This window comes from Naegleria fowleri (assembly GCF_008403515.1).
Source record: "Naegleria fowleri strain ATCC 30894 chromosome Unknown tig2, whole genome shotgun sequence".
Classification (NCBI taxonomy): Eukaryota; Heterolobosea; class Eutetramitea; order Acrasida; family Naegleriidae; genus Naegleria; species Naegleria fowleri.
Window position 1 is genome coordinate 1,028,999 of NW_025407934.1, and position 27,177 is coordinate 1,056,175.

At 37.3% G+C, this 27,177-nt stretch overlaps 12 protein-coding genes across 12 annotated transcripts; 5 read left to right on the plus strand and 7 right to left on the minus strand.

Annotated features, from left to right (window-relative positions):
- Nucleotides 1-365: 365 nt before the first annotated feature.
- Nucleotides 366-1,454, plus strand: FDP41_000760 (uncharacterized protein; the record flags this gene model as incomplete). The annotated part of the gene is made up of 1 exon (XM_044711362.1): nucleotides 366-1,454. The coding sequence occupies one exon, from the start codon at nucleotides 366-368 to the stop codon at nucleotides 1,452-1,454; it is 1,089 nt and encodes a 362-aa protein (XP_044569574.1).
- A 68-nt stretch (nucleotides 1,455-1,522) lies between these two features.
- Nucleotides 1,523-3,047, minus strand: FDP41_000761 (uncharacterized protein; the record flags this gene model as incomplete). The annotated part of the gene is made up of 2 exons (XM_044711373.1): nucleotides 1,523-2,031; nucleotides 2,084-3,047. The coding sequence occupies 2 exons, from the start codon at nucleotides 3,045-3,047 to the stop codon at nucleotides 1,523-1,525; spliced, it is 1,473 nt and encodes a 490-aa protein (XP_044569575.1).
- Nucleotides 3,048-3,205: 158 nt separating this feature from the next.
- Nucleotides 3,206-4,780, minus strand: FDP41_000762 (uncharacterized protein; the record flags this gene model as incomplete). Its single annotated transcript, XM_044711384.1, has 2 exons — nucleotides 3,206-3,221; nucleotides 3,264-4,780. The coding sequence occupies 2 exons, from the start codon at nucleotides 4,778-4,780 to the stop codon at nucleotides 3,206-3,208; spliced, it is 1,533 nt and encodes a 510-aa protein (XP_044569576.1).
- A 474-nt stretch (nucleotides 4,781-5,254) lies between these two features.
- On the minus strand, nucleotides 5,255-6,477 carry FDP41_000763 (uncharacterized protein; the record flags this gene model as incomplete). The annotated part of the gene is made up of 2 exons (XM_044711395.1): nucleotides 5,255-5,883; nucleotides 6,111-6,477. 2 exons carry the CDS (start codon nucleotides 6,475-6,477, stop codon nucleotides 5,255-5,257), a joined length of 996 nt encoding a protein of 331 aa, XP_044569577.1.
- Nucleotides 6,478-6,587: 110 nt separating this feature from the next.
- FDP41_000764 (uncharacterized protein) lies at nucleotides 6,588-10,811 on the minus strand (the record flags this gene model as incomplete). Its single annotated transcript, XM_044711406.1, has 1 exon — nucleotides 6,588-10,811. One exon carries the CDS (start codon nucleotides 10,809-10,811, stop codon nucleotides 6,588-6,590), a length of 4,224 nt encoding a protein of 1,407 aa, XP_044569578.1.
- A 496-nt stretch (nucleotides 10,812-11,307) lies between these two features.
- Nucleotides 11,308-13,244, minus strand: FDP41_000765 (uncharacterized protein; the record flags this gene model as incomplete). The annotated part of the gene is made up of 4 exons (XM_044711417.1): nucleotides 11,308-11,999; nucleotides 12,253-12,382; nucleotides 12,657-12,802; nucleotides 13,121-13,244. 4 exons carry the CDS (start codon nucleotides 13,242-13,244, stop codon nucleotides 11,308-11,310), a joined length of 1,092 nt encoding a protein of 363 aa, XP_044569579.1.
- A 518-nt stretch (nucleotides 13,245-13,762) lies between these two features.
- FDP41_000766 (uncharacterized protein) lies at nucleotides 13,763-15,658 on the plus strand (the record flags this gene model as incomplete). Its single annotated transcript, XM_044711428.1, has 4 exons — nucleotides 13,763-13,991; nucleotides 14,183-14,557; nucleotides 14,654-15,015; nucleotides 15,122-15,658. 4 exons carry the CDS (start codon nucleotides 13,763-13,765, stop codon nucleotides 15,656-15,658), a joined length of 1,503 nt encoding a protein of 500 aa, XP_044569580.1.
- A 121-nt stretch (nucleotides 15,659-15,779) lies between these two features.
- FDP41_000767 (uncharacterized protein) lies at nucleotides 15,780-18,044 on the minus strand (the record flags this gene model as incomplete). The annotated part of the gene is made up of 1 exon (XM_044711439.1): nucleotides 15,780-18,044. One exon carries the CDS (start codon nucleotides 18,042-18,044, stop codon nucleotides 15,780-15,782), a length of 2,265 nt encoding a protein of 754 aa, XP_044569581.1.
- Nucleotides 18,045-18,277: 233 nt separating this feature from the next.
- On the minus strand, nucleotides 18,278-19,998 carry FDP41_000768 (uncharacterized protein; the record flags this gene model as incomplete). Its single annotated transcript, XM_044711450.1, has 4 exons — nucleotides 18,278-18,963; nucleotides 19,173-19,302; nucleotides 19,469-19,614; nucleotides 19,878-19,998. 4 exons carry the CDS (start codon nucleotides 19,996-19,998, stop codon nucleotides 18,278-18,280), a joined length of 1,083 nt encoding a protein of 360 aa, XP_044569582.1.
- A 1,022-nt stretch (nucleotides 19,999-21,020) lies between these two features.
- On the plus strand, nucleotides 21,021-22,460 carry FDP41_000769 (uncharacterized protein; the record flags this gene model as incomplete). The annotated part of the gene is made up of 1 exon (XM_044711461.1): nucleotides 21,021-22,460. One exon carries the CDS (start codon nucleotides 21,021-21,023, stop codon nucleotides 22,458-22,460), a length of 1,440 nt encoding a protein of 479 aa, XP_044569583.1.
- A 405-nt stretch (nucleotides 22,461-22,865) lies between these two features.
- FDP41_000770 (uncharacterized protein) lies at nucleotides 22,866-25,434 on the plus strand (the record flags this gene model as incomplete). The annotated part of the gene is made up of 2 exons (XM_044711473.1): nucleotides 22,866-23,272; nucleotides 23,538-25,434. The coding sequence occupies 2 exons, from the start codon at nucleotides 22,866-22,868 to the stop codon at nucleotides 25,432-25,434; spliced, it is 2,304 nt and encodes a 767-aa protein (XP_044569584.1).
- A 176-nt stretch (nucleotides 25,435-25,610) lies between these two features.
- Nucleotides 25,611-27,089, plus strand: FDP41_000771 (uncharacterized protein; the record flags this gene model as incomplete). Its single annotated transcript, XM_044711484.1, has 2 exons — nucleotides 25,611-25,798; nucleotides 26,027-27,089. 2 exons carry the CDS (start codon nucleotides 25,611-25,613, stop codon nucleotides 27,087-27,089), a joined length of 1,251 nt encoding a protein of 416 aa, XP_044569585.1.
- Nucleotides 27,090-27,177: the final 88 nt, after the last annotated feature.

Genomic DNA, 27,177 nt, shown 5'->3' on the forward strand with positions numbered 1-27,177 from the left:
AATATTTTAATTACGAATCAGGATTTATTATGTAAGGACCTCTTATTATTCTCAATCTCATGAGGATGTCAATTACTTTTGTCCAAAGGAGGAAAATTCTTCTTCTTCTTGATAGAGTTTGAGAAAGCTCACAAATCATTAGAGGGAGAGACTGAAAGAAGAAAAAAATGAGAGCTCTAAAACCATTCCTCTCAGAGAGGACCTCTCTGGCAAGGACAAATACGATTCGCATCGGAAGAAGAGGTGTTGCTTCCAAACCCTATTGTTACAACCACAGTTCTCCAATGATTTTATTCTTTTTGAATAAATTCAACAATCACCAATCGAGCTTCCCAACATGTTGCAAAGAATCCCATCAACAAAGAATGTTCATGCAATCCCGAACCGAATTCAACATGGAACAAAATCCACCATCTCTCCATGATGATCATCATGACTCGAGTAGGACTAGCCCTTCCTCGTCTTCATCAAGCCAAACAAATTCAACGAGCTCTGTACAGCAGCAGATTGTTGCAACAAAATCATGGCCACAGAAACTTGTAGAATCAGCACCAAACTCCATCCGACCCTATCTTTATCTTATGAGGCTTGACAAGCCTATTGGTACATGGCTTTTAATTTATCCGGGTTTATGGAGTTTGGCATTTGCAGATGTTGCCTCTCTCATTCCGAGTCCTTACAATGCAACACTACTTGCCATCGGCGCACTCATTATGAGAGGTGCTGGATGTACAGTGAATGATATGTGGGATCGAGATTTTGACAAACAAGTCGAAAGAACCAAAATGAGACCAATTGCAAGTGGTCAAATATCAATGAGAAATGCTACTATATTCTTGACAGCTCAATTGTTGGCTGGTTTGGCAATTTTAGTTCAATCCAATTATTATACCATTGCTCTGGGAGCCAGCTCTTTGTTTCTTATGTTCACCTATCCTCTCATGAAAAGAATTACGTATTGGCCGCAGAGTTATTTGGGCTTAACCTTTAATTGGGGTATTTTTGTGGGATATGCTTCCTTTGCTGGTTTCTGTAATTGGTCAATTTTAGTGCCCATGTATTTGGGATCTATTGCATGGACTCTTGTCTATGACACTATTTACGCACACCAAGATAAGAAGGATGACAAGGATATTGGAGTGAAATCCACGGCTTTACTTTTTGGAGACCGTACACGGGAAATTTTGACAGGATTTTCTCTGATTTTTGGAGTTTGCACATCTCTTGCTGGTCACAATGCTGGATACGACTTGGTGGAGCAGTGGCCTTATTTCCTCGCAATATTTTCATCCGTTCTGGGCTCCATTTACAAAATTCACACCATCGATTATAACAATCCTCAACAATGCATGAGAACATTTGTTCAAAACAAGTGGATTGGATTTGTGATTTTACTTGGAATTATTGGAGCTAATTGGACCAAGCGAAGGAAGGAAAAGCAACGTTCTGAATAATTTTTATAACTTTTCTTGAATTTTAAATACAATGACATCAATTCAGATTTGGTAAATTCTTTTTTTTATTACTTGATATTACTCACAATGGAGTGCGAAAGAGATGTAACTCGTTTTTTCTTTTCACTTAACCGCTTATCAATTTCTTCATAGAGTTGCCTGGATACTTTTGTTGCTTCATGATCTTCTCCTAACAACTGTTCACGTAGTTTGTATGCTTTTTGAAAATAGTTTAGAGCCTGTGGAAGATTTCTATCCTTAAATAATATTAATCCCATGTTGTGTAGGGCCAAAGCATAATCATATGTATTCACTCCTAGATGTTTTTTTCGTATAGCAATCACCTTATTTTGATATTCGACAGCTTTTTTGAATTTTCTTAAATCTTTCAAAACTTGTGACATGTTTTCGTAAGTAAGTGCAGTAATTGAGTGGTCTTCCCCTAAAATTTTCTCTCGTATTCTTATGGATTTATCATAGTAGTCTATGGCATCCTCTAGTTTTGACTGATGGTCGAATATTACTCCCATATTGTGATAAATATCTGACAAACATAATCGATCATCTCCCAAAATATCTATGCAGCTTTGTTGCTCTTATGCAAAATCATTGTGCCATTTGTTACTTACTTTCAGCCAATTTTTGTGCTTTTTGAAACATGCCTAATGCTTCATCAAATCTCTTTTGGTTTGTATATACGAGAGCAATATTAACAAGTGGGGAAACTATACCAGGAAAATTTTTCCCGAATTTATCCTCCAACCTTTGAATACATCTATGATACAGTTCTAGGGCGGACTCTTCGTCACCTTGTCCATAGTAAGAAATTCCCATGGCCAAAAATATGTTGGCACACATCTCTGCATCCTCGATTTTCGATTTCATGAATATATTAAGACACTCGTTGAATCGTTCGAGGGAAGCTTCATATTGTCCCTTGTCATACAGAACCATTCCTCGTTCATATTCATTTAATATCAGTCCTATGGTGTGTTCATGTGATCCTTGTTGCAATTTCGACGCATTATTATTCGTTACAGGTTTTTCCTTTTTATGCGCCGAGGCACAACCTTGAAATTTAGGTCTAAACTCTGCAATATCAATACTCGAGTCCTCTTGAGATTTATCATTTAAATAATTTTGCCCGAAAGGTTTTGACGAATTCTTTGTTTGTTGGAAATTGTGTATCAAGGCGTCATGATTGTATTCCATATTTGTCCTTAATTGAGGATTGATTGAATGTTCTTCTGACTCCGAGCTTGCTTGAAACGTAACCTTTCTATCCTCAGAGATCCCTGACACACCGACAGAGTTTGATTTTCCCTTGCTGAGTGTAACATCACCACTTTCATCTTGTTCAGAAAGTTTTGATGAGGGTTGTTTTGGCCTCGAGGGAGGTCGTTTGGCTGCCGAGTCGGAGGATGGTAATTGTTGTTGTTTAGGTCTCTGATGAGATGAAGTTACCTTTCTCTCCTCAGAGGTTCCTGATGCAGATCCAGACTTGGCTGTGGTTGCCTCTTTTCCCTGTTGAGGTTTTTGGGTGCTGCTTGATGGCGCATTTGCAAGCAAAGGGTTCGATGAAAAAGCATACATTTTTTTTTGGCGGTTGTTTTTACAATTTGTTTTATAAAGAAAAAAATCACTTGAAAATTCAACTACAAATCACTTGAAACCTTTCATGCCAAGTACTGTATAATGATGTTTCTTTATCATTACAGACAGAAATACAAGTGGCAGCAATCGAACCTAGCCTATGCTAATAGATATCTGAAAAAATCATTTAAAAAAGAATGAAGAAAAAGTACATACTTGACAGCACATGTCCAAAGAGCATCGTGAAGCTCCTCATTGTATGCCCTTTGATAAGCATCCAACCTAGAGAAGTGATCGTCGAGATTGGATAAAATCTTTGCAAATTTAGACAGTTCGATGGATGTTTCACGAAGCATGCCATTCTTTCTTTCTTCTCGTCGTGTATTGACAATATCTTGATATTGTTTCAAGAGTCCTAGTAAACTGATGTAAATCTCTTTGAGCTCTTCTTCCTGTTCACGGTCCATGTGAACTGTGTTTGGCTGAACAAAGACCTCAAAATGATATCTCATTTGTTCCAAATAAATTACAAATCTGTGATGAACATTCCTTTCTTCCTTTTTCCACACAGAGCTTATCAAATCAAAACTTCGTCCAGTGATTGTGGCAATAAAATGTTTTACATTAGTGGTATTAACTTCATCTTCCTGAGAGTCATTTCCCCAAGTTTTAATTCGATCTTCCTCTAGAGACTTGGTATTGTTAAAGAGTGTCAATGAGAGAGGATGTCTTACCAATCGTAAGGAGCTGGTTATTTCAATGTATTTTTTGATCAATTTGACCTCATTATCACTGATTCTTCCTTTTCTGCTTGGAGTTTTCAAATTGTATTTTTTCCTTAATATTACGTATTTTTCATCCTCAAAATCTTGTTTAAGTTTGTGTCGTAATTCCACATTGGTAGTAGTTGAGCAAATAAATTTAAACAGAACTGAATGAGGTTCAATAGAGATCACATTCGATTGTTTCACTTCTGTGTGAGCTGCAGAGTCGTTAGTGGTGCTAGCATCCATCGTGTTTGTCATCTTTTGTTTTTTTCTTGATGGTTCAGCTACTTTTTGTTTTGGTATTGCCTTGCTAACATTTTCAGCAAATTTTCGGTGTGTATCTTCTTCTTCATCATCATCAGAATCAAAAACAGCAGGATGTCCCTCTTCATCTTCGCTACCTTGTTTAAACTTTTCACTGAATCTTAATGATGCAAGTTGATTTTGTCTTTGCGAAGCATCTTTATCATTATCCCTTTTCGCGCTATTTGATGAAGAAAGACTTGAAGCAGCTCGAGCACTACTTCTTGTGGTTCTTTGAACAACTTCTTCCTCTGATGATGCTTGTTGGTCATTATCATGATCCGTATCAGTCTCTTCCAAAATATCTGCATCCTCTTCTTCCTCTTCGGATGAATCATAAACAATACCTTCCGAATTTTCCAATGTTGGTTTACTTGCTTGAGATGAATTTTCCAATGCTTGATCCTTGGTAGGGGATGACGAAGATGATGATGGCAACGCAGATTGTTTCTCAGGATCTGTGATGCTGCTGTTAGTTGCTGGACTCAAAACAACCCCTGGCATGGTGCGTACAACACCAGTAGCAGCACCACTACCGCTTCCAGAAGAAACCATCATCGCCCGATTCACCACTTGTTCTTTTGCTAGCTCTCCCGATGAGGCTGTCCCGAGAACACCCACAGATTTTCGGGCGGTAGGGAGAGGCTTTAGGTCTTGAAGCATTTTTTCTTTTAGTTTGGATTAAAATATTATTATAATTTAATACTTTGGAAATATATTTTTCATAGGAATTAGGTATTATTTATTTATTAATTCTCTGATATAAACTAAACTAAATGGGTTATAACAGCTATTAGCATTACATCATGTAATGATGAAACTCATGTTCATAGAGATGGCTACAAAGTTCTTTCACGTGAAAACAAGTTGATCTCATTGTTAGTGATTGCAATGAACATGAAACAACTTTAAAAAAAACATCATCCTGACTCAATCATGTTTCATTAAAAATTGCGTCTCTTTGTGGATTTACATCCAATCCTGATCGAAGAATTTCCTCAATTGTTTTCAACAAAAATCGGCACAACATTCCAAGTTAATTTTGAATTCGAATGACATATTATGCATCACTCATAAATTCTCTCAAGTTTCTTCAATGTTGATTTCTCCCATTCATTGATTTCAATGAAATGCAAACTAAAGACTTTCCACAATAACTTGGAGTAGAGTCTTGACAAATTCTACCTGAACCTTCACTGGAATTACATCATGAGGAGGAACGTGAACGAATAAGCTGTAACATTTTCTCTGAGACTTTTTCTGCATTTCATCCTTCTTGTTGTTGTAATCAAGACCATTCCTACTCACATCACCACATGTGGAATATTGCAAGGAATGATAGTAACAATAATTACAAATAAAGAGACCTGCATCTTGGGAAGCTTTACAGAAAGCTCCTGCATTGGTAATGAGAGAAAGAGATTCTTGTAAATCGGTGCGCAATTCCTCGAGTTGTTTTTGAATGAAATCTTCATTTGGATTGGAAGAGAGAGCATTCTTGGTAGACTTCACACCACCAAGTGTTCCAGTCATGTTGATGCGACGTAATTTATAACGAGCAGATTCAAGAACCAATTGAGAGAGTGGAGGATGGAGAGAATTTTCATGTAATTTAAGATTGACGCTCTCAATGATGGAATTAAGGTGAGTGGTGAGATTGCAATGGAGGAAGGAATCAATAGGAAGGTCTTCATTAATGGGTTCATTGAGAGGTTGTTCTCCTTGTTCATCTCGTGCACGAAAGGTCTTTTCATTCTTGGCTCTCTCTGTTGTGTGAATGAATGAATATTGAATGATCATCATGATTTTGAATAAACGTTAATGATGAATAAAATTTCAAAATTTTACAAAAAGATCAGATTGTTGTCGATTTTGAATTGTATGAAGGAATTTAAATGAGCATCATATGAATCATCATCAATTGATATTAATTGATATTGACAAAATGAATAAATTATTATGGATTTGAAATAAATGTCACACATCACCATACCTTCCAACTCGTACATGATGCTATTTCCACTCACTCCAAAATGAATGAAAATATCAATGGATGGATATTTCGAATCATCATCACCACCACCACTATTACATTTCATCTCTTCAAAATATTGTTGGACTGCTTTCATCGAAGTTTCAATAATACTGTAATGAATGGGATTAATTTCATAATCATTGTTGGTGATCGGAGAAGAGAGTGCAAAATTTTCATTCTTCAAGGTTTCAATGATCAGCGTGGTTGGATTCTCTTTCACACCAGCAAATGGTCCAAATCCTGTTAAATGAATTGTAACTTTTTGCTTCTTTTTTGTTTCATGGCTGTTGTTGTTGCTTGTTTGATTGGTGATGGTTTCAAACATTTTCTTCGTGTTTGAAGATATTTTTTTGGTTGAAAAATTAACGATGATGACGTGAACCAAGAATAATTTAATACCTTAATAATTTAAGGTAAATTCCATTATTGAGCGGCCTATTGCTCTTCATGAGGAAGATCAAAAATATCAGTCGACTTGTTTTCACTTGGTGAAGGTTGTACATTTGGTGTCAACAAGTTTGTTTGTTCCTCAACAACGACCCAACTCTCTTGACGATCGAGTGGCTGTCCCAACGACGACTCAGTTACATTTTCCTCTCCTGCTTGTAACACTTGAGAAATATTTTCTGGAATGCCAGAAAGTCCAACTTCCTCTGGTTTGATGGTAAATTTGTATTCCTCTGCTAACTCATTGTAACCAATCTTGTCTAAAAATACAGCATATTGCTGATAGACGAAATATTTGAGTTTTCGACATGTCATTACAAAATCATCATGGTTCTTACTACTGCTATACAAAGGTTCGCTTAATTTCGATGGAGAAGAGACCTTCAATATGAAATATCTGTGAAGCTCACTAAGTGGTAAATGTGGTAAATATTCATCGTAGGCCTTGGTGAACAATGAGGCAATATCATCAAGTTCTGACTTGTGTAACAGATCTAGCACCTCCTTAAAAAGTCCAAGGCTCATCCAAACACCAATAGATTTCAAAAGTTGATTATTACTTTGAAGGTGATCTGCCCATCTTGAGAGCACAATCAAGCAATCGTGATCAGGTAAAATGCTTTTGGCAATACGAGCTGCTTTTTCCCACATATCAAAATCTTGGAGAATTTTGCAAGCTTTCAAGCCCTCTCCAATTGAGCACAATAACTGTACACCAAACTCAATGTCATTTTCCTTCTTCAATGAAATAAGAGAGCTTGCAACAAATTGAACAGTTTCTCTGAAATGTAAAGGAGAGTTAGAGGCAGCTAAAACCGTTGCATGTAAGAAATTGGCATACAAGTTCTTGCTATCAAGTGGCGTTTGCAATAGTAGTTTGACTGCTTGGTCCTTTTGCAACAGTTCGCTCTCATTTCTTGCAATGAAAGAGAATAAGTCATTGACTTGTTCAGTTGGGGCACCTGATTTGAGCTTGTGCTGAAGAGTTTGGTCGTGCTGTTGCAAAATTTTCATCTCTTCATTTCTAACAGACTCATTATCTCGCAATAAATCAAACGTGGCTGGAAGAGGTGAAATCAAACAAACATTTGCATCAAATCGTTCTAACTCAGTATTCTCTGTAAAGAAGTGCTCTTCTTCCTGTTGTGGTGCAGTTTCTTTGTGAGTGGCCTCTTGATGTGTTGGAGTAATGTCTTGTTTTGAGAACTTGGTTAAAAATTCTATGGCTAATCTCCAAAACTGTTCTGCGATTTTGTCACCAAAATATTGTGCTGCAAGAAGGCATCGTTCAGCAGTAGTGGTTGCAGGATTTTTCAATTTGTTCAAAATATGATCAGGAATCAAGTATCTGTAGCTCAGCATCTTATCATGAAGGCTTTCAGAGGCTTTTGGAGTAATTACCTCTCCAATGCAATTTCTGAACGTATTGGGTGAGTCAACAACTTGATTCTCATTAAACATGTCATCGAATGGTAGCTTGTTGTTCTCAATGAGGGCTCTAAAATATTGAGCTTCATCACTCTTCAAGCAGCAAGGCGTCTTGATATAATCACTTCGGCTATGGAAAAGCAAGTTGGTGTTGCATGTAGTAAGTTGAAGATCAAACACGAGAATAGAGCCCGAGTTGGTGGAGATGACAGGATAATTGCCTCTCGCCCAATCAGCTGCTACTGCTTTAACATAGGCTGGAGAGCTTGCTACTTTAACGTTTTGATCAACATCCCAAATACCAAAATCCCCATCTGCAAATAACACTAAAATATGATTGTGCTCCTTACTGAATGCAATTTTCTTAATAAGGCCTTTGTGGGTGTGCAAAACTCGGGACTTCTTTTTCGCCAGGTCCCAAATTGTGACAGTTCCTACATTGTCTCCTGAAACAAGAATGTCACTCTTCCAAGCTAATGCAGAGACAGGAGTGAAGAATACTTTTTGTTTTTTAACATCAGGCTCAACCTTATAATTTTCAACCTTGTAAAAATGGAGTGAACCATCGCTTGTGGTAAAGTATAACATTTCACGTTCTGGGTGATTTTTGGACAGAGGAATCCACTCCAATGCGGTAACATTTGTGAATGGAATCATTCTAATTAATTTCAGTGTGTCAAGTCTCCAAACCTCAATAGGTCTATCCTGCAAGATTATCACAAGATATTTGTAGCTGTTACTAACTCGAATACCCTTGATACCTCCTGCACGTGATGATTCTTCTCGTTTGTTCTGATCTTCTCTGTTTACATCAATGGTTGTATGCTTGCCTGAAAGGATGTTTACAAGTCGAAGCTCGTTATTCTTCCTGTCCTTTTTCTTTTCAAATACAGAAGAAGAAAAGCATAGCAATGAGTTAGGGCCATACCAACGAATTCCCAATACTGGAGCATTATTGAAAACATCATGCTTAACTTTAAGAGCTCCAGTTAAAAGATCATAAATCATTATTAGTCCATTGCTTGTACCGACAGCAACACGATCATCAAATGGAGAAACCTTAATACTGCTCACAGTTGACCCAGTAAACTCGGTCAATCCTTCAAGCATCCACTTCGAATTGACCTTAATTTTTGAGGAAGTCTCAGGAGAAGATTCACCACCTCCAGTGAGCATCTTGTTCGACAGGTTAACTCTCCACAACCAAATCTTACCATCTGCGCTCACTGCTGCTACTTTTGTGTGATCAAGTGGAGAGATCGATACACCATAAAGCAATCCTGGTCTATCAGCTCCGTGTTTCGATCCTCGTACCACGTCACACACTGTAGAATCGTACTTTTCTCCATTATATTCCCAAACACACATTGTTCCATCATCGTGGAGTGAATACATTAATTTAGGTTCATCTTCAAACGTGTACAAGGTTTGAAAATCTGATCTTCCTCCCTTTAAATGTTTACCATGAATGGTAGTTCTAATAGATGAATCAAAAGTAGTGATCTCCTTCTTAGCCACAACGTAAAATTGATTTCTTGTGTGGGAAGAGCATAAAAAGTCCTTCAATGTAGTCTGAGTAGCACCAGTCTTTTTATCCATGCTGCCATAAAGTCTTCGTTGAATTTCTGCAGGCTTCTTTTTGACGTTTAAATCATTCAAGAAATAGGTCCATCCACTCTCACTTGGCAAGCAGCATGTTTTCAATGTGAAAGGATCAATTGAAAAACTTGAGATTGTTTCTGGAAACTCAATGTCCCAAATTCTCGTTGCTGTTTGTACATTCCAAAGAGAAAATACATTATGTGCTGACAAACTCATCAAATAAATGTTGTCTCCGTTCAACCATTTCAATTGAACAATTGATTTTTTTGTATTTCCATTATCTTCGGCAAAACTGGAAATTTTTCTTGCTTTTTTGTAGTCCCAGATGACGATGAAGCCTCCCTCGTCACCACTCGCTATTATGTTGGTGTTTCCTCTCTCTATGCCTCTCGATTTGCACATATCACACCACTCAACACAAGTTGTTAAATATCTGTGACCAAACAAAGATGATATTTGTTGCATGGAAAGTGGATCAAAAATCATAACATAAGTCTGACAACAGTAGGCAAGTAAATTATTGTATCCCCATGATGTTCTGTTCTTAAATCTTTTGAACTTTTCTGCATTTTCCTGATACACATTGTTAAGAGAAAACTTTTCACTGGAGCCAATTGTGAAACTACTGTCCATCAAAGGAATTTGGAAGGGTAAAACTGATGAGATGGTCTCTTTACCAGCTCCAAGTAAAGAGGAAATTACATTTGATCCTGTGGATCCTGATGATGAAGATCCACCCAATGAATTCAATACGTTACCAATTCCGCCTTCCATCACTGGTATTCTGTTCGGATCATAAATTGGAGGTCCAGGAATGATTTTTGGTTGAATATTGGGTATTCCTGACGATGGTGATGTTGCAACAGACGCAGTACTGGATGATGAGGTAGAAAGCGAATGAGCAGGAATGGATGATGTTGCCACTGTGCTACTAGTCATGGCTGATGAAGAAATATTTTCGGCTGGCAATGATGAAACTCCATCAAGGCTTCTTTCCAAAGCAGGAGAGGAGGAATGGTCCAGAACGGACACGGGTGGAGAGGAGTCAGTTGTACTTGCTGTTGTTGTGGTGATAGAATTTGCTTGTTCCTGATGATGATCCGATGATGAGGTCGAGATCATTGAAAAACCAGCAGATTCATCAATGGTCCCAACAGAATTGTTTTGATCAGGAAGAGACATTTTTATGGAGATTTTTTGAAATTCGAAAACAAAACTTGTGGAGACCTTCCTACCAAACTTCATGTGAGACCATTTGGATTCCATCCATTTCGAATAAGACAACAATTCTTTAACACAGAATAACTTCTTCTCTGTTATATTATCAAGATGTGCTGTTTGGAATCACAGTTCAGTCATGACAATATCCTTATTTTGCAAGATCTGATCATGTAAGAGTTCGAATCTTATTGAATCAAGCAAAGAGGTCGAAAAGTTTGCTTTTCCATTTCTAAAGTCTTTTTGAAAAGGAGGATGATTTTAAAAATTTTATTGAAATGATGAAGAGTGTGTGTGAATTGAGAGGCGAACAGACATAAGAACAGATTAGTCTGATGAAATTGTGGTAATCATTGAAATGACTCATACAAAGTGTGTGTTGGGAAGGATGATGGAACGAACTGTTACAGTCGTCTGGAAAATTTGTAAAAGTGTTTGTTGCCAATGCTTCTTCTGAAAATTAAGCAAAGATCTTCATGGTGGTATCCCATGAACCTGTGGCAAGTCCATGACCATCAGGTGACACTGCCAAACAACTCACACGATTATCATGTCCATTTGGAAGTCCATCAAGACTCTGTAAAATAGTTCCCTTCAAGGTATCCCAAGCAATGACTTTCTTGTCTTCATAAGCTGCAAATAAGATTCTTCCTGATTTGCTGAAACTAATGCAAGTCACACCTTCTCTGACATTATCATCGGAATAGGTCATGACTTCACGTCCAGCACGAATGTCAAATAATCTACAAGTACAATCATCTGATCCAGTTGCGAACGCATGTCCGTTAGGGAAGAATTGAACCGAATTAATGTCACCTTCGTGACCTGTGAATGTTGCCACACACTTATCCATTCGAATGTCCCACAATTTTGCTGTTCCATCGCAAGAACCACTCACAAAAACATTGCTGTCACTTGTTGGTGATACTGAAATTGACATACAATCTCCAGTGTGTTCTTGGAAGTGTGTGACAGCATGAGTCATTTCAATATCCCAGAAAATACAGCTCTGATCTCCAGAGCTTGTCAACATGTGACGATCACTAGTAAATAAACAATCACTCAAATATCCTGTATGTCCTACAAGTTGTCTGTATGGCTTGTATTCATTTGATGAGTTTTGTAATTGTTGAGCCACCACAGAAAGTGAAACTGTTTGGAAAAAGGAGTCAATGTGTGTGTGTGTGAATAATAGAGGTGTGAGTATTGTTAATTCATCATCATCATTTGTGTGAGCATTAGGTATATTATGTGTTGATTCATTATTAGAATATATATTTCATAAAACCAATCAATAAAATAAAACACATCATTGAAATTTTAAAAATGTGTGAGTCATCCAATGAATTGATTGTAACAATATAACTACTACTACTACTACTACTATTACTACCATGGTACTTACAAATAGAACAAGTATTATCCAAACCACCAACACAAACATAATTTCCACTCGGACTGTAATCGCAACACATAATACCACGGCTTGTTAATGGAATTGCACTCAATTTATAAGTGGTCATGGCATCCCACAACTAAATATTCACAACAACCATGTAGTGGTGGTGGTGTTGGTGTTGGTAGTGGTAGTAGTGGTGTTTGGTTTATGGGTGGTGTTTCATTGACAAGTAGTGAACCATGGTTCAATGGTAATTCATCATCAAGTTTGACAAGTTTGAGTTTTTTCACAAACAAACACATAATGATGATATTTGTGTGAAAAAGTGAATTCCAAAAAAGGGTGTCATCAAACAACACAATGAGAGACCAACAACTCTTTAGCAATCCTAATAGAATAACAACACTTACAATTAACATTCTATCTTGTCCAGCCGTAAGAATTTGCTTTGAATCTTTCGACCAAGCCAAAGAAGCAATTTTTGAGGAGTGTCCTTTAAATACTCTTCGTTCTTTCAATTTTGGAGGATTGATTTCAGAAATATCCAAATCTTTCACTGATTAGAATTGTGAAATGATATTGATGGGGTCAAGGGTCGTACGTATTCACAAATGATGATTCCACACACCACACACACCCATCACAGGGTTCGAAAGAATAGGATGACGTGTGGTTGTTGAGAGTCATTTCAAAAGAGAGAGAACATTACATTGCGACCATTTCAGAGTCATCATCAACACAGTGAAATTTCCACAACAACAACAAGATTGTCGTAGATTCATATCACCATTATTATGGACAATCAAGAATTGAATCGTAAATATCAGATATTTCGATTCATCATCATCCAATCAACTCTCTCTTGTGTACTTACTGTTCACATCATTAATTAACTTTTTCTGTGTCGTGATTTTCTCTTTCAATTGCTGAGCCTCTAATCGGGCATTGGCAATCAATTCTTGTAAATTGGATTGGTCAGAGGAAGAGGAGGAGGACATTTTGCTGCACTCTTATTGTTGAGTAATAATTTGTTGTTGATGTTGTTGTTGTTGTCAATAATGATTGAAAAAACTTCTCCGTTATATTGTTGTTGGTGTTGTTGTTGTTGTTGAAGAGAGATGAAAGAGATGATTTGTGTGAATGTGGATAATGATGGGAAGATGCCGCCACGACTGGTGTTGACGGGTGTGGGGAATAGATGGAATTTTTTCAGTCGTCTCTGAATCTGACTTTTTTTTTGATAACGTTCAGAGTGACAAGTGACAGGGCAACTTTGAATTGTTGATGGGTGGTTTCACGAGAGGATGATCAAATTCTCTTTTTGATAACCAACGCCATCAAAAATTTTCCTTCTTGCTATTCATTTATCAAATTCACTCACAAAGAAATGTTCCTTCATACACAGGGACTCTAAATGTTCATGGCATTGAGATGTTTGGTTGTCCTGAGAGTCCAAACGTTTTTATTTCCATTTCAGGATAATTGAAATAATAATAATAATAATAAACATAAAAAAATGTTATCATCAAGCGTTGAAATTTCTTCATGTGCGCCTACAAAAAAGTCACACAAATTGTATGATGTGGTGATTATTGGTGCCGGAATGAGTGGAGTCAATGTTGGAAAATTACTCAAAGAAAAAGGCTTAACGGAGAATGTCTTGATCTTGGAGGCAAATGATTATATTGGTGGACGTTTGCGTTCAAAGGTGCTTTTGAATGGAAAGGCTACCATTGATATCGGAGGTGAGTGGGTTTTACAACATATTTTGATGTTTTATTATTCCGAAACACTAATTTGAAATATATCTATTTTTAATGATGATGATGATCAAAATATGATGATACACACTATCAATTGACCCATATTGATCGCCATTTCTTAATGACAATCATGCATGATCCATGAACTTCATTGCTCATGAATCCTTATTCAGGCCAATGGATTGGACCACCACAACCAAAAGTGCTCAAACTTGTTAAAGAATTGGGATTATCAACTTATCCTCAATATTTTGAGCAAGAAAAAAGAAGATCCTCTCTTGTTTTCCCAAGCATTGGCGGAAAGAAGCATATTTTGAGGTATACTGGTTCCATTCCATCGGATCCAAAGAATGTCACTGATGAGGTATTGTTGGATTTTGACACTTGTATTAGAAAAATTGAGAGAATGGCAAATACAGTACCAGTGGATGCTCCACATGAATGCGACAAGGCAGAAGAGTACGATTCCCAAACAGTTCAAACATTTATGGATAATTTATTCAAGACGGAAATTGCAAAAGATTTCTTCAAGACCTTTGTCGTAACAGGTAGGTAACGTAATAATCAAGAGAAAACGGTTCTATATTAACTCATTGATTGCTGATTCTGGTATAATGTTGCATATCTTTTACAAACATTTGTAGTTTTTGCATGTCAACCTTATGAAATGTCTGCACTTTTCATGCTTTGGTACATTGCTGTTGCTGGAGGTAAATTTGAAAATCTCATGAACGTTAGAGATGCTGCCCAGGATTGTAAGATTTATCGTGGATCTCAAGGAATTGTCACTGGTGTTGCTGAAAAATTCAAGCTTAATGTGCTTCTCAATCACCATGTTGTTAAGATTAAGGATGAAGGATCACTCATGACTGTCACTTGTAAGAATGGTGCAGTCTTCCAGAGCAAATATGTAGTTACTACCAACTTGCCATGGACTCATCTCGGTATTGAATATGATCCTCCTCTTCCAAGCGCAAGACACAACTTTTGTCAAAGAACTCCAATGGTTTGTTTCACACTATTATTTTATCTGTGAAAAAGTTTATTGACACATTTTCCTCTTCTTGATCATTTACTTTTGAATATTCTTTATTTTCCTTACTATCATTTAGGGATATGCCATTAAATGTTTCATGCTGTTCAAAGAACCATTTTGGAGAAAGAAGTATGACAGTAATGGATTCATTCTATCCCTTCAACCTGAAGATTATATTACCCTTACTTATGATGTTGGATACAAGGATGACATTATTTGCGGAATTTGTGGATTCGTATATGCCGAGAAGGCATGTGAATTTAGTACCTTACCAAGAGAGAAGAAGATTGATTTACTCCTCAAGCAATACAGTGAAACTTTGGGAGGCACTTATGAAGAATGGAAGAGCCAATTTGTTGATTATATTGATAAGGATTGGGGAATGGAGCCATATGCTAGAGGTAGTTACGGAGCTGTCACTGCACCAGGAACCCTTGTAAAAACCAAGCTCGCCTTCAGAGAACCTTTGTATAATCGTAAACTATTTATTGCAGGAACTGAGAGTGCATCAAGATGGATTGGTTACATGGAAGGTGCCATTGATGCTGCTGAAAGAGTGGTCAGTGAGTTGACACCACTTTTTGAAGGTCAAGGAAGAACATCCAAACTCTGAGTGGAATTATACACCCAATAAATTGTAAATATTTTTCACAATTTATCAGAATATTAAATTTAATGAACCTTTAATCACTTCATTAAATTTCAACAACTTGAACATATAAATTCAAATACATTTACTTATTATTCTTTAAATACAAGTAGGTTGAGGTTCCCTCAATAATCTTCATAAATTCAATGAGGGTTAATCGTTTCTTGGTCTCAGGGAAGAAGTGATCAACCAATGAAGACACTTGATCATTAGAAAGATTAAGCTTGAGATGATCTTGCACTGCTTTCTTAAATTCAGTCTCTCCAATCAAACCGTCCACGCTCTTGTCGGACATGACTTTGAAGGTGTCATGAACTAAAAGTCTTCTAGTTGATATCTTTTCATTGAACACCTTGTAGGCATTGTTGAATGAAACCGTGTCTTTTTGCTTTTGAGGCTGTACAGCTTGCTCCTTCCTTGTGCTGGTAACTGGTCCAAATGTGATCGCATTAATGAATTCACTCAAATCAATAGTACCATCTTGATTGGCTTTGAAATGTCTCAAAATTGTGATCAACTCGTGTTCAACCAAATCGAGGCCCATGCTTTGCAAGAGTTGACGCAATTCGTCCATTTCAATTCTTGCTCCACGTTGAGCACTTCCCATAGCATCTCTCAATTTATATTCCAAGGAAGAGTCTTGAACATGTTTTCTAATCTTGTTCATAATAATTTCAATATTAGCCTTAGGGAATTGTTCTGCATTTTGTTCCATGTAATTCACTGTAAATTCATCTGTTTCCTCCAAATAAAAGATAAAGTTGTTAATGTTCAAAGTGGCTCCAATAAAGGTTTCGTTTGCCTTATAGTACTCTCCTCTTTCGTTCTTGACACGGGATCGTTGCAAAAACTTTCCACCAATGACACCACTGTTTCTTTGTACAGGTTCAAATACAGAGATGGTGTCGTCTGAGAGATAGTAGGAAAGAATGAATTTTCGTCCCTTATCCTCTGGTTTATCGGTCACCAGCACAGCTGAATATCTAAAGAGCTTGTGGTCATTCTCGATATACTTCTTAACATCTTTCTTTGGTGGCTTAATGACGAGATACTTCCAAGAGCCCAAAGAATCTTCTTCATCACCAAATCCATTGTATGGAGGCTCTTCATATTGTATTTCAGTTTTTGGAGCATCTTTGACGTCGATGGGTGTCATGTCTGTAATGCCATACTTCTTGGCATAAAATTCTCTAGTGAATGGGTCACAGTCATACAAGAGGAAGTTCTTGGAGAAGACGATAATTCTCTTTCCAATACCAAGGTCTGTTTCATCATAGTAGGTGGTTGGCTCGTTAGCAGAATTCTTGATTCTTGGCACCTTTTGTCTCTTCAAAAAGACTGGGAATGGATCATAACCAGAGTTGGCAGAAAATACTTCTGAAATTTTCATCGTGTCGTCCGACAAATAGTACTCCAATACAAAGAATCGTTTGTCACCATACAACTTCTCGGTATCATCCCAAGCGCAGAAGAAGCGAAGAACCTGTCTGTCAAAAGCAAGAAACTTTTGGACTGCCACCTTCTCTTGCTTGGATGGATTGGTTCTCTTTCCCTTAAAGGAGTATTCCATATACTTCTTAAGGTCTTGATCCATTGGAGACAAAGTCTTGTAGGGATTCATGCTCTTCTGGATACTTTCTCGCTTCTCAGTGTACTGATCTCCTGGATAAGGTTCAGGCTCTGGAACTTCAACGCCAATTCCGTTGAAGAAATCTCTAGTGAAGGCATCACAATCGACAATTCTAAAGGTCTTTCCGTACACGGTAATCTCTCTTCCAACATTGAGATCATCAATTGTATAATAGACATTGGAATTTCCTTGAATTCTGTCTCTTGGAATGCGATGTCTCTTTACAAGGGTTCCCTGAGGAATGCCAGAGTTGTCTTGTTTTGGTTCGCTGATATGCATGGTATCATCTTCAAGATAATAGAAAATGACACATTTTCTGACTCTACTTTGTTCAACTGGACTTTCATGAACTCCTTCTTTGAAATAGGCATAGAATCTGAGAACTTTCTTCTCAAGAGAAAGCCAGTTCTCTTTTTGTTTTGTTTCGTTGGTTGTTGTCGATTTGTAGAGTTGGGTTGTACTTCTCAACATGTCTGCAAGTTTTTCAGTCTCGGTCTGTAATTCATCCACCTCAACAGGAACATCATAATCGTGGACGACCGGAATGTGATTCTTGTATGCGAGCAATTGTGATTTGTGGTGCCTCTCCTTAATGAACTTATCATCAAACGTAAAACCCGGAAGGAATGGCAACTTTCTGTCCTTGGATGGAGCAGTCGTATTCATGAACGAGAACTCCTTATTGGAAGCGAAGGATGATGATTTTGTTGCAAACGACATTTTTTTGAGTTTAAATTTCGTAAATCTAACAATTTTGAGCGCCAAGAATAACGATGGACGTTTTTACGGTTGGCGCCAAATGTCACTCATCATCAACAAAAACATCAATTCAAATTGGATTAGATCTTTAAACCCTAAGCAAATCTGAAAAGAATACCAAAAAAATCACTTGAAGAAATTTCAATTGTATTGTTGTTGAGAGAGTTTGAGTTCATAGCAGTCTGGCACTCCTATTAAGCAAAAATCTTAACAGTCGTGTCCCATGAACCTGTGGCAAGTCCATGTCCGTCAGGTGACACTGCCAAACAACTCACACGATTATCATGTCCATTTGGAACACCTTCCAATATTTGAAGAACCTTGCCTTTCAGGGTATCCCATGCAATGACTTTCTTATCTTCGTAGGCGGAAAACAAGACACGTCCAGATTTGCTGAAACTAATGCAAGTCACACCTTCTCTGACATTGTCGTCGGCATAGGTCATGACTTCTCGAGCTGCCCTAATGTCGAATAATCTACAACTGCAATCATCTGATCCAGTTCCGAAAGCATTTCCGTTAGGGAAGAATTGAACCGAGTTAATGTCACCTTCGTGACCTGTGAATGTTGCCACACACTTATTCATTCGAACGTCCCACAATTTTGCATTTCCATCGCAAGCTCCACTCAAAAATAAATTATTGTCTCCGTCTGGTTTTATGGAAACGGACATACAATCTCCGGTGTGTTCTTCAAATCGTGTGACAGGTTGATTCATTTCAATGTCCCACAAAATACAGCTCTGATCTCCAGAACTTGTAAGAATGTGACGATCGTTTAAAAATTTACAACAACTTATATAACCTGTGTGGCCTGTTAATTCTCTGTGAGGTTTTAGTTCGGTTGCATTTGGATTTTGTTGTACCGTAGAGAGAAGGACTGTTTTTGAAATGTTCAAACAAATTCGTGAGTTCATATGTAAAGGAAAGGAATTGAAAAATGTGTGATTGATGAGAGGGAGTATGAGTGTATACGTGACACGTGACAAATGTTTCAAGGTCATCATTGAGTTGAGACAATATTGTGTTTTGAACAAATCAGAATTCAAAGGTAAGCTTGTTCACGCAAATAATATTGTGAATACATACACACTGAACAAATATTATCCAAACCTCCACAAGCAACAGCATTTCCAGAAGGACTGTAGTCACAGCACATGACCCAATGGGACCGAAGAGGAATGGCGTGCGTCTTGTAAGATTTCACAGCATCCCAAATCTATGTAAAATTGTTTGTGACATGATTCAAACGAACAATAGGGTTGTTTCATTGTGTTCACAACAACATTTCAACAATCATCATGAAACATCATTTCGTGAAAGGGACCAAACGAATAAATTCGAGTATGAGAAACACACACACACGCACCAATATTGACACTTACAATGAGTTTACCATCTTGACTTGCACTCACTAACGAGGTTGAATCTCGTCCCCAAGCTAAACTATAAATCTTTGCATAGTGTCCTCTCAATACTCGTCGTTCACGAATCTTTATGGGAAGAATATCGGGAACATCCATATCGCGTACTATTCATAGAAAGAGTCAAAGATGGAGCCAGTGAGAATGATGATGATGAGAATGAGACAATTTCGATTTGGTATACGTGTGTATATGTGTGTATACCAACAGAGGCGCATGATTGAATATTTAACAACAACAAAAATGTTGTGATGTCAGTTGAGAATGACAAGATGATTCCATTCACGTTACGTTTTTTCAAAAACATTGATAAATATTCATCATGATGATCTCTCATTATCACAACAACAATATTCACAATAGTACATACAATTTGCATCATTGGTCTTCTTTCTCTGATTCTTTATCTGTTCGTGTAATTCTTGAGCCTCTCTTCGGGCGTTTGAAATGGCTTCCTGTATGGCCGATGATGAGGAGGAGGAGGAGGACATGTTTTGAATGAGTACTATATAGTGTGTCAATGAATGGATAATAACCACACAGTAGAGGGTATCGGTGATAATGACGGTGAGGGTTCTTCTCTTCAATGTACAAATTTCTCAAAAAAAGCGGAGAATGTGTTGAGAGATTTTTTCAGGCTAGACATCCGACAGGTTAAACGAAGTTGTGGTTCACATCGGGAAATAAATGACTTGAAGAGGACGATGCAGCACAGGGTGAATGTCGCCTGGCCAGAAATATTCAATCATGCGTCTCTGTTGGATCTCTGCTGGATCAAAAGGTATGTTGGTCATGCTTTCACATATTTGACAACTCATCCATCTTTTCCCTTAATATTCAGACAATCCAAATGACGAGAGTGTCAATAACAATGGTCTTCAGAAATTGGATCACTTATTTAATAAATAATTTAATTCGTTGGCTGTAGTAAATGAGATTCAGGAATGTGACATCCCAATGTTTGATTTTCACTGGTCTTGTTGTATGAAAGTGATGCGGTCGACAATTTTGAGTATTTAGATTCCAAATGTCGTGGACATGAACGACCAGGCAGAAAAAGCAAGGCTTCATTTCTTGGATGAGGTTGATGTTTAAAAATTACGAGTCTACCGCAAGATGCAAAATTGATCTAAATTTCGTCCGCGCACATATTAATATGCTTGTTGCTGACATGAAAGTTCGTGAAAAGAACTGAAGTGTTTCGAATCTATATTTCATCAAACGTTGATTGGTTGTTATTAGCTCCCAACTACAACTTGAATAAAACTGAACTTTATCACTGAACGCCAGAGATGCTTTAACTGGTCCGACCTTATCGTTCTGTTGACCAAGACCTTGCCGGTTTGTCCTTATTTCAACGAAGTATAACACCTTCTAAATTTGCATTTCGTCACTTGTTTTTAAAAATTTGTCTTGGGTGCTGACAGGAGATCTCTTTGAAAATGTCTCTTGTCATAGTCTTCGCACCAAAACCAAAAATACATACTCCCAAAAACAAAGAGACAAATAAAAAATGGAATCATCCACATCTTTGACTCTCAATGTTGATGGCAACAACAGCATTTCATCACCCTCCTCATGTATACATATTACCTCTTCAACTTCATCTCCTTCGTTGTTAATGTCAACGACGAGCCATCATCCTTCGAGTTCATCACAAAATCAACACTACAACCTCACGAGAACCTCTTCTGCCACCCAAAAGCAATCACCAACTTCGACTCCCCAATCCAATAATAATCACTCACATCATCATCACCGATCCTTCAAACAATTCTTTTCAAAACTTGCCACATTAGTCAAGCCAAATCCTTCTAAAAAGAAGAAGAAGAAGAAAGAAGAAACAACCTCGAATAATTCTTCTTCTTCCTCCTTATCGGGGAATGGAACTCACCTTCAAGGCTTGAATGAAAAAACTACAACACCCTCATGCTCCTCCTCTCAACCACCACCACAAGTACCCCTCTCCAATGCAGTTGCTTCTTCTTCTTCTTCTACCTCTCAACAACAACAACACACTCATCCACATTTCATGTTTTCCTCCGTGATTGCCAAGACAACACGAGATTCTCGCACCAAAGTAAACAGCACATCGAGTACATCCTTGCCAGATTCTGTCACTACGGTTGTGGGGGCAGAGTCGTCGTGTACAAGTCAACATCATTCTCCATTGACCAATACGACAGCCTTATCCATCTCTCCGAGAATGGCATCACATTCTCACCATCCTTCTGCAAGGAATTTTAATCATTCGAGTTCGACGATATGTAATGAGGAAGATTTGGATTTGGATTGGGACGATGTCGTGGAAGATTTGGAAAAGTTCAGTTCCTTCAACACGACGACGATGATGATGAATCATCAAGTTGGCAAAGATGATCATGAGGAAAACAAACAACATTGTTATCAGGATACGCACGAACAACAACCACCACAGCATTATCAATTTTCCGTTCAAAATCAAACACCTGTCACTGCTGCCACTTCGAAATATTCCAAAAGAAGACACACCACTCATGTCACTCATTCTCTATTCTCTGGCAAGTCGTATCATCACTCCGCATTTTCGAGTCCGAACAAAATGCAAAATTCTCAAAGATCCAAGCGAGAGAGCTCTAAATCTGAAAATCCAATCAAAGATTTCTGGAGTGGCAACTCTGATTTGGATATGATGTTGGATTTCGTGTGGATTACGGATGGTCCAACCACTACAAGCACGACAATGGAAAATGTAAATAGAAAGAAGAACCCTTCTCTGTTAGATGCTTCTAATGCTTACAATATCTCTGTAGATACGAATAATAACCAGAATGGAAACAACAGTACCAGCCTTGTACAAATCAAGTCAACCAGCGCAAGTAACTTGTATTCAAGTTTGTCATCGCAAGAATTTGAGGATTTTTCATTCTCTCCTGGTTGCCTTCAAACCTCTTCATCGATTATTGCCCTGTAGAGAGAGTAACAATTTTACGATGTCATTGTCACAACACTTCACTGAGGAGAGAAAGAAGTTTCCTTAGAGTTTTTCACACTCAAAAGAAGAATCACTAATGGAAAGTCCCACCACTGGAACGTTCTTGACACTACTGTTTTCAGAATATATGACATTATCATGACATTCTAATTTTTCTCATGCCACTGACTTCTTGTTGACGTGAAGAACAACATGTCAACAACCACCTCTTGTTCAAATATCAACACAATCATCTTCAATAAACCACAAGCTTGAAGTAACTCATTTTGTCGAGTATGATCTTAGAAGCACGATGTTGAAGGCAGGCAATAATTAATTTGATGGCAGGTCTCGAGAGTTGGTCCATGTCATCCATTCCCTTCAAAAAAGTCATCACAAACAAAAATGAAAAAGACTCACCACTATGGTCTCGATGATGATGGTATGATCCCAGAAGCCTTTGAATTACCATCAAAGCAAGAGGTCATTGTTATGGAAGGGAATGGAACCGTACACGAGGTTCTTCCACAACATCTCCTCAATGAAGAGGATGCCAAAAGTACTTCAGCATTGAGTACCGTATCGGACCAAGAAGAATTTGAATATAAACCCGTAACAAATCTTGTTGAGTATTTCAGTGATGAGAACAACCGAAAGCAAATTGATGTTGTGTTGCATTGTTTGGCCAAGTTAGAGGAAGAGTCGTCGGATAAAACCAAGGCTGTCGAGCACAATGGAAAATTTCAATTCTTGTGCAATATTCTCTATGAATTGGATAAATACGAGTTGGAATTTTATATACTTCAATTATTGTACGTAAAATAGATTCAATCCGATCAGGTTACATTCATTATTATCATTATTATTATTATGGTCATCACGTATATCCATCATGCGTATTTACTTTGCAACGATTCATGTGATTACCAATTATTGTGATCCAATGTTAATCACTATCTCAATGATGGTACGATTGATTTACATTTACATGAATAATACGACAACTTGTATATGGATGAAATAATAATATGATTGATGTTTGTTTTTATATTCACTTCGGATAATATAAAATTTTAGAAATACATACATGATGAAAGCTGGAGAAGGTGAATCACATTTGGAACGTTACATTCTTGAAATATGTGCTCACTCCATGCATTTTGGCATTAAACTAAGCTGGCTTCTTGATGCAGAGCTATATACCCTTGAAAATCAATTGGCGCAATCACCAAGTAACATCAAATTGAAAAAGAGAGCTCAAAGAGGAATGATATTTAGAAACCTAGTGGAAAAAGTGACAATTAATCAAGTAGTACCTATTAATTATATGAATGATAACTTCCTGAATACATCCATACTTCAAGTCGATGCAGAAGTCACAAGCGAAGAACCAACAGATGAAGAAAAATCTAAAATGACTTCCTTTGTGTTACAGAATGTATTTTCAAAACAAAGAAGATCGAATTACTTTAATGATGAGCACTACTTTGTGCATACTCTCACGGATTTATCATACCGATTGAAAGCATATCCTCCTGGTGACATTAGAAAACATCGTATGAAGGCAGAACTCGAACGTATCAATCAAACAATTCCATACGGTGTCTATTACCCTCTGTGTGACTCCAAATCAAAACATTGTAGAATACTGAGAGTGTGTACAGATGCATGTCGCGTTTTTAGTACCAAGGAAAGAGTTCCTATTTTGTGTGTATTTGAGGTTGTTCAAAGCGAACATACATGCAACCAACCAGAAAATATTCTTCAATTTGAAGAAAACCCTGACGGAGAGTACAAGGTTTGGGATTGTCTGATTGACAAGACCGTTGATGCCGGACAATTAATCAAGCCAAAGTCTACTCTAAAAAAGGAAAATTCATCCTCAAGTATTAAGGTACCATTCCTTGAAGAAAAACGATCTTCTATTGTCTCAAATGCAGAACCACTCCCAACAAATAACTCTCCCTTGATAGGAAAACCTGTACACACAAGGTCAACCTCTGAACTGCCAATACTACACATTCCTAACCTCAATAATGACGAATTTGTGCTAATTGAAAAATCAGACGCAGACAAACACTTAGAAGAGGTTGCACAAGAAATGGACTCGGTCTTTGGAGAGAGTTTCGAAAAGATTAAAGCCAAATATCGCGCTCTCTCTCCTTACGGAAGCATTCCTGGTTGGGATTTAAAGTCTGTAATTGTTAAAGCCAATGATGATATCCGACAAGAAATATTTGCCATGCAATTGATCAAATTATTTGCTCAAATTTTTGAAGAAGAAAAACTCCCTATTTATATTAGACCATATGAAATTATTGTTACGAGTGGTAATTGTGGAATGTTAGAAACGGTTCGTGACACTGTATCCATTGATGGTCTGAAAAAGAAATTCCCCAATTTCACAACTCTTAAAGATTATTTCATACGAGTGTACGGATCACCAACATCAAATACTTTCATCAGAGCGCAAACAAATTTTGTCGAAAGTGTTGTTGGTTACTCCTTAATTACATACATTCTGCAAATTAAGGATAGGCATAATGGAAATATTTTACTCGATCGAGAGGGTCACATGATTCACATTGATTTTGGATTTTTCCTTGGCATTTCACCTGGTGGAGTTAAATTTGAAAACTCTCCGTTCAAACTTCCTCAAGATTGGGTTGATTTAATGGGTGAATTGTTTGACTTGCACTTTAGACCTGTTTTTTATGTGGCATATTCTGCCTTGAGAAAACCTCGCAACATGAATCGATTATTGAACTTGGTTGAAATGATGATTGGAGCTAATTACAAGTGCTTTGATAATAATCATGCCAACATTATGCGAGATTTACGAAATAGGTTTTATCCAAATCTTTCAGATGATGACTTTGCAAAGATGGCTCGTAAACTTGTCGATGACTCGATGGACAATTGGTTCACCAAGAAATACGACCAATATCAATACTTGACGAATGGTATTTTGTAGATTTTGTTAAATTTTTGATAAACAACAACGGCCGCCTATCATTGGCCAACATTGAATTTTGTGATTGTAAAATGAATGTAAAATATTTTTAGAAATTCTTCTGTTCAAAACCATCAAAAAAAAGACCTTGAGTTCATCATCGTTGGCAATTACTTTATCCTTCAACTTTGATCATCATGAGTTCATTTGATTTGGATCAATATATTAGTGGTTATTCAGGACTCACTAAAGTAAAGAGACTCCAATTTATCGTTGAAAATTCCAAGGAGTTACGAAGCAAAGCCTTGGTCAAGCTCATTGATTTGTTGAAGACGGGAAAGAATACCACTCTCTACAAGGAAGTGATTGAAAAGTACGGAAAGGAGTAAGTGTCAAATGAATTCTAATGATCCGTTTCTAACAGATGCTATTCATGTGCGTCCGCCATGATCTCAAATTTAAATCTTGTTATAATGATCTCTCACTTGGATTGTCATCATCGCGTATTATTAATAATATTCAAACATGGTCAATATTATAATAACACATCATCATCACCAACACAACAACAATTTACACTCATACCGCATTATCCAAAATTCCTGTACAACAGAGTCGGTCAAAATTTGGATACTGAATGGATCGCTCAAGTGGATCGAGCAGCAACCAAACAACAAGAAAAGCTCGAAGTTGAACTCAATGCCCATAAAACAAACTTGATCAAGGAATCTATTCGTGTTGGTCATAATGATTTGGGTGATTTCCATTTGGAGAGAGGAAATTTGCAAGAATCATTGAAGAGTTACCTCAGAACAAGAGACTACTGTACATCATCAAAGCATGTGAATGAAATGTGTCTAAATGTTATTCGTGTTAGTATTGAGATGGGAAATTATGCTTTGGTTAATCAATATGTCACCAAAGCTGAAAATACTCCTGATGTCTCCGATGGTACTGATGTTATTACGACAACAAAGATTTTGGCCTCATCCGCTTTGGCCAACCTTGAAGGAAAGAAGTACAAGATTGTTGCTAGAAAATTGTTAGATTGCGACATTCAATTGGAAAACTCATTCAATGATGTCATTACCTGCAGCGATATTGCTGTGTATGCAGGTTTGACAGCTCTTGCAACATTTGACAGACGTGAATTGAAAGAAAAGGTGTTGTCAAACAACAAGTACAGAGGCTTCCTCGAATTAGAGCCTGATATTTCTAACATTATCAATTGCTTCTATGAATCCAAGTATACTGCATGTTTGGAATCACTCGACAAGTTGTTACCAAGATTATTGTTAGATATTTATTTGAGAGATCATGTTTCCACATTGTATGAAAAGATTAGAAGCAAGGCTTTGGTTCAATATGTCAGTACCTTTACTTCTGTCGATATGAACAAGATGGCTGTTGTTTTCAACACTACGGTGGAGAATTTGGAAAAGGAGATTGCAGCATTGATCATGGACAAACAAATTAAGGCACGTATTGACAGTCACAAGAAGATTTTGTATGCACGTGTTACTGATATCCGTAATGCCACCTATCAAAAAGCTTTGGAAATGGGTGAACAATTCATCAGAGAATCTGAAGCTGCCATTTTGAGAATGAATGTCAACAAACAACGAGATTTTGTCATCAAGCCAAACAGAAAAGCTGCTAAACAAATGATGTTCTAAGCATACTGTATTTGTTGGCAGTTAACGCAATAAATATTATTATGTGTAAAGAGAGTGAATGAGTGTATGTACATCAATGTTTGGGTAG